We start from the raw sequence: 10,984 nt of genomic DNA on the forward strand, positions 1-10,984 counted from the left end.
GGGGTGGGCCATGTCTCTTTTGTCAGTGTTTGGGTGGTACTCAGCCCTGGTTTGGTGAGAAAATCCCTCACCTCATCCTCCCCTGGCCCGAGGAGTGGCTTGTGCAGGTGAGCCAGATGGAAACTCTCCAGTAGTGCTGGATACCTGAGGGCAGAGAAAGGGCCAAAGCTCAGCCAGGGAAGGGGCTGTGGCAGTGCTCACCCGGCTGCCCCAGCAGCATCTGAGCATGGTTCTGGCTGCTCACAGCCCAGCAGCTCTTTCAGCCACCTCTGCTGTACCTGAGATCTGCTCTCCCATGCACAGAGAGGCTGAAGACCTGCTTCTGCCTCTTTGAGCAAGGCTGGCAGGATGTCATTCCCACATGATGTGCCATGTGTCACTCTCAGGAGGGACTCAACAGAGCCTGTGCATTTGGAGACACGGCTGTAGTGTTCTCCTGACCCCAGGAGAGCTGGCATTGCCTAAAGTCGCATCTCCACTGGGATAAAAGACCCTGGAGAAAGGTGGAAACTCTGTGAGTGCTGCATGTATGTGTCCTGTTAGGGATCATCTGTAGCTGAGACAAATTTTGTTATCATTTGTCCCATTGTTATCAGCACGGTGGTACTGCTGATGCAGTATCCTCCAAGCAGGCAGAGTGAGAGAGGAGTAAAAGCTGAAGCAGTTCCAGGTCAGGGAGGTTTGTGCCAGGAGATGATGCTGGAGGTTGTTCCCTGTGCTGTGTTTTTATGCAGGTGTCCCCTGGCCCTGTCCTGCACTGCTGCAGGTGAGAGCCCCTCCCTGCCCCAGGGGTTCCTGCCCCAGGGGATCCTGCCCCAGGGGTTCCCTGCTCCAGGGGTTCCTGCCCCAGGGGATCCTGCCCCAAGGGATCCCTGCTCCAGGAGTTCCTGCCCCAAGGGATCCCTGTCCCAGGGGATCCTGCCCCAGGGGATCCTGCCCCAAAGGATCCCTGCTCCAGGGGATCCTGCCCCAGGGGATCCTGCCCCAAGGGATCCCTGCCCCAGGGGATCCTGCCCCAGGGGTTCCTGCCCCAGGTCCTGGAGTTGCCCCTGGAGCAGCTCCTGCTCCTCGAAGGCCTCAGGGAGGTGGAAGCAGTCAAGGGTTGCCACTGCAGCACCTGTCCCGTGGAATGTCTTTGGCTCCCAGCCCTGTAAACTTTTCCAAATTCTCCCTGGGAGGTCACGATCGACATGTGGAAATGCTCTGACCCAACCTACAGTGCACTTACGAATAAGGGAGTGCTCCTCTCCCTCCCCTGCTCCCTCCTCTGGGAATATGGGAATGAGCCCTTTTATGTGACCAGCACCAGTGTCCAAGCTCAAGGCACCCAGTCTGCTGAGTTGAGCCTCTGCCTTTGGGAATATTGGGATTGTGTTTTGGGGTTTGAGTTTCCTGTTTCTGGCCCTTTATCACACAGGTCTGTAAGCACAGTGATAAATCTCTGTTGTGTGCCTGGGTGAGGATGGGGATATAACCACCTCATGTTCCCTAGCCAGAGAGCAGGGAATCAGAGTAACCCAAGCTGGGAGGGACCTCGGGGGTCTCTGCTCCAACCCTCCCAATCAAAGCAAGAAAACCAACCTGATGATGAAAGCTCTGCTGGAAACAGAGCTCTGGAAAATGCAGTTTCGCTCTGGAAAATGCAGTTTCTTTACCGACAGTCTGAAATGCCCTTTTAGTACCAGTGAACTACACTGATGGTTCAAAGATCACTTGGACATGGAAACTCCAAACTGAATCATTCCATATGGGTCAAAACCTCCCGCTTGGACAAAGCTGAGCTCATTAATTGTGAACTGGTGAGCTGTTCCATGAGTTCACTCATAAAATAGCCCAAGACATGCCAGTGGAGATGAACTGATTTTATCAGAATTGAAAGTGTTGTTGAAATGATTTACCACAACTGTTTGACAAATTCCATTGTCCTGGAATTTGCTGGTGTAATTTTTTTTTGGCATTTCTAAAGGCCAAGCCTTTCAAACCTACCAGCAAGTGCTGTGGCAGGGCTGGGGCACCGCCACTAGAGAGGGACAGAGACCGCGGGAGCGCTGGGTCAGAGCGGGACAAAGGAACTCATCCCACGCTGGAGACTGAGCTGGAGGAGCCGGGTGTGCCCCCGAGGGCTCTGTGTGAGGCCGGGTCCCCTCCTGGGGCAGCAGCAGCTGCTTATCCAGCTGCAAGTGAAAAAGGCAATTAGGCAGCGTGAAGTGCTTTCTTCCAGAGCTGGGAGAATCAGCATTTACTTCCCAGACGTGTTAGTGGAAGGTGCTGGACGATTCTGTTGCCCCGGGGAGAGAGAATCTCAGTCATGGTAATAGCTCTGGGCTGGCAAATGTGAAGTCGCCTCGGCCCTAGGGCAGGTCTCTGCACTTTCCTTCTCGATCTTCCCCCGTGAAGTCGGGCTGATACTTTCAGTGTCATGGTAAAAACTTGGAAACGTCAGAGGAATAGGGCGTGGGGGGGAAGGGGACGGGGCTGGAGAAGGATGTTAAAACCTCACCCAGAAATACTGACTTCCAGAAATCCGTTGTCATTTTGTGTCCTTCACTTAAGGCATCCCAGAGATACTTGCTTTCAGAAATCACTTTTCCTTCCCCTGGAAACAGCTCCATCCTGGAACAATGAAATCTCCTCCATAGCCGCTGAAGTAGTAGGGAGGGGACAGGAAACTCAAAACCCGTTAAAGCCAGGAGCTGAACACAAACCGTGAAGGATCCACAGCCAAAGGCTGCGGCAGGACAGGACCAGACCAGCTCCTAGACAGAGCCCAAACCCACTTGGCCATCAGCTCAGCCATCCTTCTCCCCCTCCTCTAGCTCATGCAATGGAGCTCATTTAATTTAATTAAATGACCTCCCCCAGCTCATTTACTCGGTGAGGGGAGAAAAGCCAGGGGATTTATCACAGAAACAACATCGTTTCATTCTGCCCTGAAGAACATCGTTCCAGACTGAGCCATGCAAGACAGTCTGTGCCTCTGCCGTTCCAAGCAGATGTAGTTGCACCTGAAGGACCCTTGTCCCTTCTCTCCAGCTGCTGAGACCCTGCCTGTGCTGTCAGGACCTGCCACGGTGGCATGTCCTGGTGTGGTGGTGACACAGCAGCAGGGATGTGGCTGTTGGTGTGCCCACCCAGAGCCCACTCCCCTCCTCCCCGCTTCTGCAACCAAATCGAGAATGTCAAATCCAGAGCTGCTTTGTGCCCTGGGAATTTTTCATTGAGATAAAGCTGGAATAGGGCCTCCTCCCTTCCATCCCTCTGGTATCAGCCTTCCTTCATCCCACAACACAGAACTGGGGCCTTGCCTTGCCTTGCCTTGCCTTGCCTCGCCTCGCCTCGCCTCCCTTTTTCCCCCACCCCATGGTGGCAGATGCCAAACCTGGTGCTCCTGTGGGGACCCTGGTGCAGATCAAACCCTGGAAGTGCCTGGGGAATGTATCTCCAGGACAGTCCCTAACACTGGCTCCAGCATCTGAGAGGTCCATTCAGGGCACAGTCCCTGGCAAATCCAGAGGGAAATGCTGAATGAGTAAATGCTAAATCACATTCCCCCATCCCTGGTATGAGAGTGTAGTTCTGGGAAAAGTGCTGCCACCAGTATTTTGTGTTCAAATACAGTTTTTCTCAGACATAACCTGCAGTGACTTGTGCTTGCTGCCCAGAACTGAGCCTTTCACAGGGTCAGGGACAGCAGTCCCAACTTGGACCCACAATAACCTTCCTTTCCTCATGGTCTGAAACTGGGATGGAGGAACAAAACCTACCACTAGAGCCCAGAGCTGGTGAAGGAATGAGCCCCAAACTCCCAGCTGTGACCCAAAGAGAACAGCCTTTTCCAGTGGGTGCTGGATACCAAAAGCTGGATAGTCTGTGCAGCTGCTGCAAGAACCTTGGGTGCAGCTCCACGTTAATTTTCCCTCTTCTTTCCTTGCAAATGGACTTTTCTGTGTGCCCACAAAGTTCAGCACCGCTCTGGTCACAAAGCCACATGGTGGGGAGGTGATTCAGGCACTGGAGAACTGCAAAATGAAAGAAAAATGTTATAGTGTCTTCCAGGTGGAACATAATTATGAAATTCTCCAGAGCTCTGCAGGACTCAGGGAGGAATGGCTCAAGTAGGTTTCCAGGGAGTTTGGCTCCTCCCTGGTGGGCTCAGCTGGGCCGTCATGCAGGGTTTGAGCTCTGGGTGGGTGCTCTAACATCAGCAACTTCACACTAGCATCAAACTAGAGTGGTAAAAACCTCACATTTTTATTCTCTCATACTAGAAAATGTATTTTGCTGCCACTAATTCATGCATACATCAGGGCCATTGAGGAACAAATGGCTTTTTCTTTGGAGTGAGGATTTCTTTTAGAAAGTAATTAAGGAACAATTATATTAATTTTTAAAAATATTTAGTTGTTAGTTATATCTTCAGTTCAACAGACACCCTAATGTCTAGTTGAGTATACCTTTGTGCACAGGGACGTCTGACTCAAAAACCACTGCAATGCCCCCAAAATACTTTTTGCCAGCTGTGCCTTGCGGCTGCCCTTCTTTGGGGATGGATGCTGAACCTGAGGCTGGAGGGAGGGTGGAGAGTCCTGGGGTGTCCCTGCTGAGGTGCTGCAGGGGATTTTTGTGCCTTTGTTTTGTAAATCTTTGCAGGAAATCGATGTGGGAAGGTGCTTGGGCAGTTGCTCCTCGGGGGATCCCTGCTTGCTTAGGTAAGCACAGCTGCCAGGCTCCATCCCCCTCCCTCCCGCACATTCGCACCCCGGGCCAGGTGGGAGCTGCCCCGGTCCTCTCACCCAGCGCATCTGCGGCTCCCGGGACGGGGCGACAGGGGCAGGGTTTGGGTAGCACCCCCAGCTCATCCTCCATGCTTTGTAGTGCCGGGGGAGAAGAGTCGGACCTGCCGTGATGGGGCTGAATTGGGAGGTGGTTACAGAACCTGTGGTGTCCCAGGACAGCAGCCACAGACTCTGACAGTGGCTTCTGCAGCCTGGAATGTACCACTCCTGTTCCTCACCTGCTGGCAAAGCTGTGGGGCAGGAAGAGTAGGGGGTTACTGGGGAAGGGTGTGTCCAGGCAGTTGTTTCAGGCTGTAGGGGCAGGACTGTGTGTTGATTGTAGATATTGAAATATGGGTCCCCAGCACAGGAAGGACATGGACAAGTTGGAGCAAGTCCAAGGAAGGCCATGGAGATGCTCTGAGGACTGGAGCCCCTCTGCTCTGGGGACAGACTGGGAGAGCTGAGAGCTGAGAAGAGAAGGGTCCAGGAAGACCTCAGAGCCCCCTCCAGGGCCTAAAGGGGCTCCAGGAGAGCTGGAGAGGGACTGGGGACAGGGGATGGAGGGACAGGACACAGGGAATGGCTTCCACTGCCAGAGGGGAGGGCTGGATGGGATCTTGGGCAGGAATTGTTCCTGGGAGGGTGGGCAGGCCCTGGCACAGGGTGCCCAGAGCAGCTGTGGCTGCCCCTGGATCCCTGGCAGTGTCCCAGGCCAGGCTGGATGGAGCTTGGAGCAGCCTGGGACAGTGGAAGGTGTCCCTGTCTATGGCAGGAGTTGGGATGAGATGAGCTTTAAGGTCCCTTCCAACCCAAACCATTCTGTGATTCTTTGCATGCAGAGGGAAGCAAATCAAACCATTCAGGAAGAAAGACCTGCTCTGCTCGGGCAGAGGGAGGTGATAGTTCACAAGGACTCCAGGAGTAAGGAATAGATGCTGCTGGAAAAGAGCTGCCTCCCTTCTCCCCGCTCCTACTCTACCCTTTTCTTCAGCGTGAACAGAAAGCCCAGGATGTGGGGGGCTGGATGTGTACTGGGGATATACTGAAGATGTACTGGTTTTTCTATGACTGCACTGGGAGGCTACCGGGGATGTACTGTTTTTTCTCTAGCTGCAGGAAGTCACAGATGGGGAAGAATGCCTGGTTTAGGCACAAGTTGTCCTGGACGCTGTGCCACTCACAGCTATGACAAGCACAGGTTTGAGAGCCGCGGGGAACAAGTCCGCACCGTCGCTGCCATCCGGGAGTGCAAGTGCCGGGGGTAGTGGGGCTGGAAGCTGCGGGTGGGGCTCCTGAAGCCCCCGCCAGACTGTCTGTAGGATATGTAAATGAGAGAAGGTTATTTTTTGAATAAACGCTATTTTAACCAGAGGGTATAAATGAACCCTCTACAAAATGTTTTGCAGCTTGTAAAATAAACATCATGGGCAATTTGCAGGTCCTTGGGGCTCCGCTGTGCAGTTCCACGACTCCTCTGCATCCAGCATCCCAGGAGGGTGCAGCCGTCTGGCACGGGCTGGGGGTTGCTCCCGGTTACTAGCTGTGGAGCCGGAGAGAGGAGAGGGAACCAGGAGCTGGGCGTGTTGGGGCAGAGCTGTCTCCTCTGCAGGCACCCCCAGATACTGCTGGTGAGCTGGGAAGAGAAGGGAAAGGATCCCGGGGACACAGGTATCTTCCTCTCTCCATTAAGTCCAGCCAGTCGTTGCCACCATGCTTGTTCTGCATAATTAACAGCCCTTCGGGTTGGAATAAACTGTGGGCACCGCTGGACGTTAGCCTTCACCTTGTCTCCCACTAGGTGGTCCTAGCAGGGCTTCAGCCGGTTGACGAATTAGTTAATGAATGCTAATTTTTTCCGCTCACTCCCATGGCAGCTGTACAGTGTGGCATGTCCACCTGCACCAGCTTAATTTCTCTGTGATCGAGGAACCAGACCTAAAGAATTGGCTTTTATCCCACTGGCCAGGTATTTAAATAAGTTAAAGCATTCAGGAATTAGCAGCAAATGCCTTTTAATTTCCAGGAAACCTTTATTTCCCTTAAAAAAAAAAAAAAAAAAAGTGCAAAAGGAAAGCTGGATTAGGGTGCTGCTGCTGCTGCGGTGTTACCCCACAGCCCGGGGCCGCAGCACCGCCGGGTCCTCTGCTGGAGCCTGCTCTGCCCCGTGGCCTCGGGTCCCCGGCAGGACACAGAGCCTGGGCTGCGCCCCCGAGAGAGGGGAGCCCGGGCACTCCATCCTGCACGCCTGACAGGGCCGTGGTGTGGGGACACCAGTGTGACACTGAGCCCCCGCCACGATCCTCGCTCTCAGCAGCGGCTGCGGGAGGGGGAGCACGAGCTGCTGCGGCAGGACCGGGATGGGAAGGGGATGTTCATCTTGATGGGCTGCATTCCTCCACACAAAGGTCCTCCGATTTGTCCCATTAGTGCCATCATTAAAATCCAGTTAGTCTCCTACGGAGAGCAAATACAGCCCAGCCAAAACCCTGGCAAGGGGCTGGTGGCCCCAGACCCCCGTTTCCCCTGCCAGCCCTGGGAGTGCCTGGTGAGCCGTCCTCCCTCCCGCTTGTGTACTGGGGCTAATTGATGCAGGGGGGCCAGGAGCCGGGTTTCTCACCTTGTTAGCATGGCAATTAGCTCTCTTTACTCTCCTGATTGCTCCTGTGCATATTTCACTCCAGTCCAGCTTTCCAGTGAGTTATAAATGCAGCACCGGGGAGGCCGGGGAAGTTGTGCAGGGACAGGGAGCTCAGAGCCATGCTGGGGACTGTCCTGCTGCTGCTGGCCCTGGCCAAGACGGCATGCCTGAGCCCAGCCAGCGTGGCGAGCCGGCGGGCTGAGGCGCTGAAGAAACTCCTGGAAGTCTTTGGCATGGAAGACCCTCCGGCTCCCCCAACTCACTTCAAGCAGCCACCCCAGTACATGGTGGATCTATTCAACACTGTCGCCAATGCGGATGGTGTCACCAAGAACCCTGACATCCTGGAGGGCAACACCGTCCGCAGCTTCCTGGATAAAAGTAAGGAGTTGGGGGGGCTCCCTGTGGTGCTGGGGTGCGGCTGTGGGGAGGGGCTGAACGTGGCCTGTGGCGGTGCCGCCCCCGGTTTTGCTCTTCTCAACCCACCCTTCTCTCTAGCTCACAGTGAGGAGATGCGGTTCCTGTTTGTCCTCTCCAGCGTAGCCAAGAACGAGAAGATCCTGACGGCAGAACTGCACCTCTTCCGCCTCTGGCCGAGGGTCACAGATGGGCCCAAAAGGCATCACTTCTGCCAGGTGAGGATGGGGATGGGGATGCGGATGGACTGTCCCCTAGCCTGTGCTCACGGATGCCCCTGGTGCACCGTGGTCATTTGCCTGCAGTGGGAACACAGCGTGGCTCTAGGATCACATGGACAAATGTTTCACAGAGAATCACGATAATTTAACTGTGGCTGTTTCTTAAATATCCTTCTGGCTTGTGCAAACATCAGCAAAGGCTCACCAAGATTGTTACAGATCTATGCTGACAATTCCCCTTCTCCCTCCACACCTCTGTCCAGGGTCAACCCCTCAGGCAGAATACACCGGGGTTGACCACCTTTTACCTTCCCCAGGTCAGTGTGTACCAGGTACTGGAGAAAGACAAGCCGGACGCCCCCGGAGGGAAGAAGCTGCTGGCAGCACGGCTTGTCTCACTGCAAACCTCGGGCTGGGAGGTCTTTGCTATCACTCCAGCTGTGAGTCACTTTTCCTCTGTTTTGTGCAGCACGGGGGGAATACTGGGGTTCACATGCAGGAGGTTTTTTAACCCATTTCACCCCCAGCAGCCTTTCAGGTGCCAGTGTAGTTTCCTGGATGCATCCCAGTGACATGGGGGGATAGGTCCCCTGGGAGGGGGAGGAAAAAGTCCTTCCAAGAGCCCCGGGGCTGCTCCATCCTTCCCTGAACTTGCCTCAGTGTTCTGCAGGGAATGCTGGTGCTGGCTCCTGCCACAGTGTCCCTGTGCTGCAGCCCCTTCCCATGGCACACAGAGTGTGGCCTCAAGGGGTCCCGGTCCACGATGTCCTGCTGCTGGCCTGGGACTTGCCTGTGGGGACACCAGTGCAATGCCTGTCCTGGTCCATGGTGACATTGGTTTGGTTCCCCAGGTTCGCGACTGGACCGAAGATGAAAGCAGCAACCAGGGTTTGCTGGTGACAGTCCAGGGTCCAGGAGGGAGCCCGCTCGACTCCCCCCCACTGCAGTTTGCATCTGGCCGAGGCCACCATGAGAGCAAGAAGCCCATGCTGGTCCTTTTCACAGATGATGGGCGCCGTGGAGCATCGCTGCCTACAGCCAGCTTCCCAGGTGGGTCCCACATGCCTGGCATGACTCTCTTGGTGCCAACATCCCTTTCCGGGGAGGTGCTCCCCACGTGTAGGCCCCTCAAATCCAAACCTCCTTCCCTGGCAGGCGGGAGAGGCTCTCTCCTTTCTGGTGTAACCCACTCAGGGGCATTGCCTGCTTGCAGATGCGAAGCTGGATTTAAGTTTGGCTGTCAGACTGAGGCTGTCACCACCTAGTGGCTCTCTGCGCTGGTGACAGGCTGTGACCAGAGGGCTGCAGACAAAACCTGTGGGGAGAGGTGGCTGGTGGGGCTGCAGTATTTTCTCCCTCTACCCAGGCTCATGCAGTGGCCAATGACCTTGAATGCTCCTTTCTGACAGATTTAAAGCCTCAGGCTCCCAATCTCTCTGCCAAGATGCCGGTGCCCAAGCTGGGCAGGTCACGCAGTACACGCTCACTGGACCGGATCAAGCCCTGCCAGAGGCATCCCCTGTCTGTGGACTTCGAGGAGATTGGCTGGTCTGGCTGGATCATCTCACCACGGGGGTACAACGCCTTCCACTGCAAAGGCTCCTGCCCCTTCCCTCTGGGCGAGAACATGCGGCCAACGAACCACGCCACAGTGCAGTCCATCATCAACGCCCTGAAGCTGAGCGAGGGTGTCAGCAGCCCTTGCTGTGTGCCTGACAAGCTCTACTCCATCAACCTCCTCTACTTTGATGATGACGAGAATGTGGTCCTCAAGCAGTACGATGACATGGTGGCCGGGAGCTGTGGCTGCCACTAAGGCAGGAGGAGCAGGGGGCTGGAAACACCACTCCAGTGAGGCTGCACCCGCTCCCTCCAGAGCATCAGTGGGCTGTCTGTCCCACAAACCCTCTAAAAGAGACTGGGACAAGCAAAGCAAGGTGAAGCTGGGTCCGCCCTGGATGGTGTCACCTCCTGACAGGGCCAGCCCAGGAAGGCTCAGGGCCAAGCTCTGATTAAATCAGCCTGAATGAGCCCATGTGAACCAGCAGCCCAAGGGCAGCAGCTCCATTTTGGGGTGCCCTGTATGGGTGTCCCTGCCCGTGTAGAGGCTCCTGCAGGCTGTACTATATGTAAACAGCAAGAGCACTAATATATGACAGAAACTGCCTGTACAGTGTCCTGTAAATGTCTGTGCATTCCTGCATTACTGTGACTTGTAAAATTAATTCAGAACAACTATTTAAAAGTGCCATTCTCCAAAGGCTGTCTGTGGACTCTGAACTGCTGCCAGGAACAGGGCAAGCAGCCATCTCGCAGGCATAGAGAAGGGACTGCACATGGAGGGATAAAGATCCAGCTGCAGTGCAGTCTCCAGGGGCAAGGGGATGAGGTTGGTGTGCCCAATGAATGATCCATCAGCCTGCAGCTGGGGGTGCAGATTGATGATCAGGCTGTCGAGGTGCTTGAGGGAATGTGGTGACAGGGTCTGGGCTGCTATGAGGGTGTGTATAGAGGTACTTGGAGCTGATGCTGCTGGGGTGAGTGGGTGGTGGTTGATGTGATTTAACCCCAGATGGCAACTAAGAACCGTGCAGCCCCTGGCCTCCCCCTCCACCCCGGTGGGATGGGGAGGAGAATCAGAAGAAAAGGTAAAACCTGTGGGTTGAGATAAGGAAAGTTCCATAATGGAAATAAAATAAAATATGGTAATATTTAATACTATTTGTAATTTCATTTCTAATGAAAAGGGAGACACCAAAAGGAGGGAGTCATAAACCCCAAGACAGAAAAGTGATGCCTGATATCCAGTTGCTCAGCACCCACTGATCTGTGCCCAGCCTGTCTCCTAGCAGCAATCAGCTGCTGAGAGATCAGTGAGTGATCAAGATTATTCTCACCCTGAATCTAAGATACAGCATTGTACCAGACAC

At 54.7% G+C, this 10,984-nt stretch overlaps 1 protein-coding gene across 2 annotated transcripts; it reads left to right on the top strand.

Annotated features, from left to right (window-relative positions):
- The first annotated feature begins 835 nt into the window (after positions 1–835).
- LOC117008462 (bone morphogenetic protein 4-like) lies at positions 836–10,721 on the top strand. 2 transcript variants are annotated; one of them, XM_033082340.1, is made up of 6 exons: positions 836–4,709; positions 5,618–7,797; positions 7,915–8,051; positions 8,372–8,494; positions 8,906–9,104; positions 9,464–10,721. In XM_033082340.1, the coding sequence occupies exons 2-6, from the start codon at positions 7,536–7,538 to the stop codon at positions 9,868–9,870; spliced, it is 1,128 nt and encodes a 375-aa protein (XP_032938231.1). In that variant the 5' UTR covers positions 836–4,709; positions 5,618–7,535; the 3' UTR covers positions 9,871–10,721. The 2 variants fall into 2 exon arrangements, with proteins under 2 accessions (XP_032938231.1, XP_032938232.1); XM_033082341.1 differs by having other exon boundaries at positions 5,889–7,797.
- The last annotated feature ends 263 nt before the right edge of the window (positions 10,722–10,984 follow it).

Source organism: Catharus ustulatus, chromosome 29 (genome assembly GCF_009819885.2).
Source record: "Catharus ustulatus isolate bCatUst1 chromosome 29, bCatUst1.pri.v2, whole genome shotgun sequence".
Classification (NCBI taxonomy): domain Eukaryota; kingdom Metazoa; phylum Chordata; class Aves; order Passeriformes; family Turdidae; genus Catharus; species Catharus ustulatus.

Bases quoted from the DNA above. Each gene is read 5' to 3' on its own strand.
- LOC117008462 (XM_033082340.1), top strand. From the start codon at position 7,536: ATGCTGGGGACTGTCCTGCTGCTGCTGGCCCTGGCCAAGACGGCATGC. The intron at 7,798-7,914 runs GTAAGGAGTTGG...CCTTCTCTCTAG, and splicing joins CCGCAGCTTCCTGGATAAAA to CTCACAGTGAGGAGATGCGG. The intron at 8,052-8,371 runs GTGAGGATGGGG...TACCTTCCCCAG, and splicing joins AAAGGCATCACTTCTGCCAG to GTCAGTGTGTACCAGGTACT.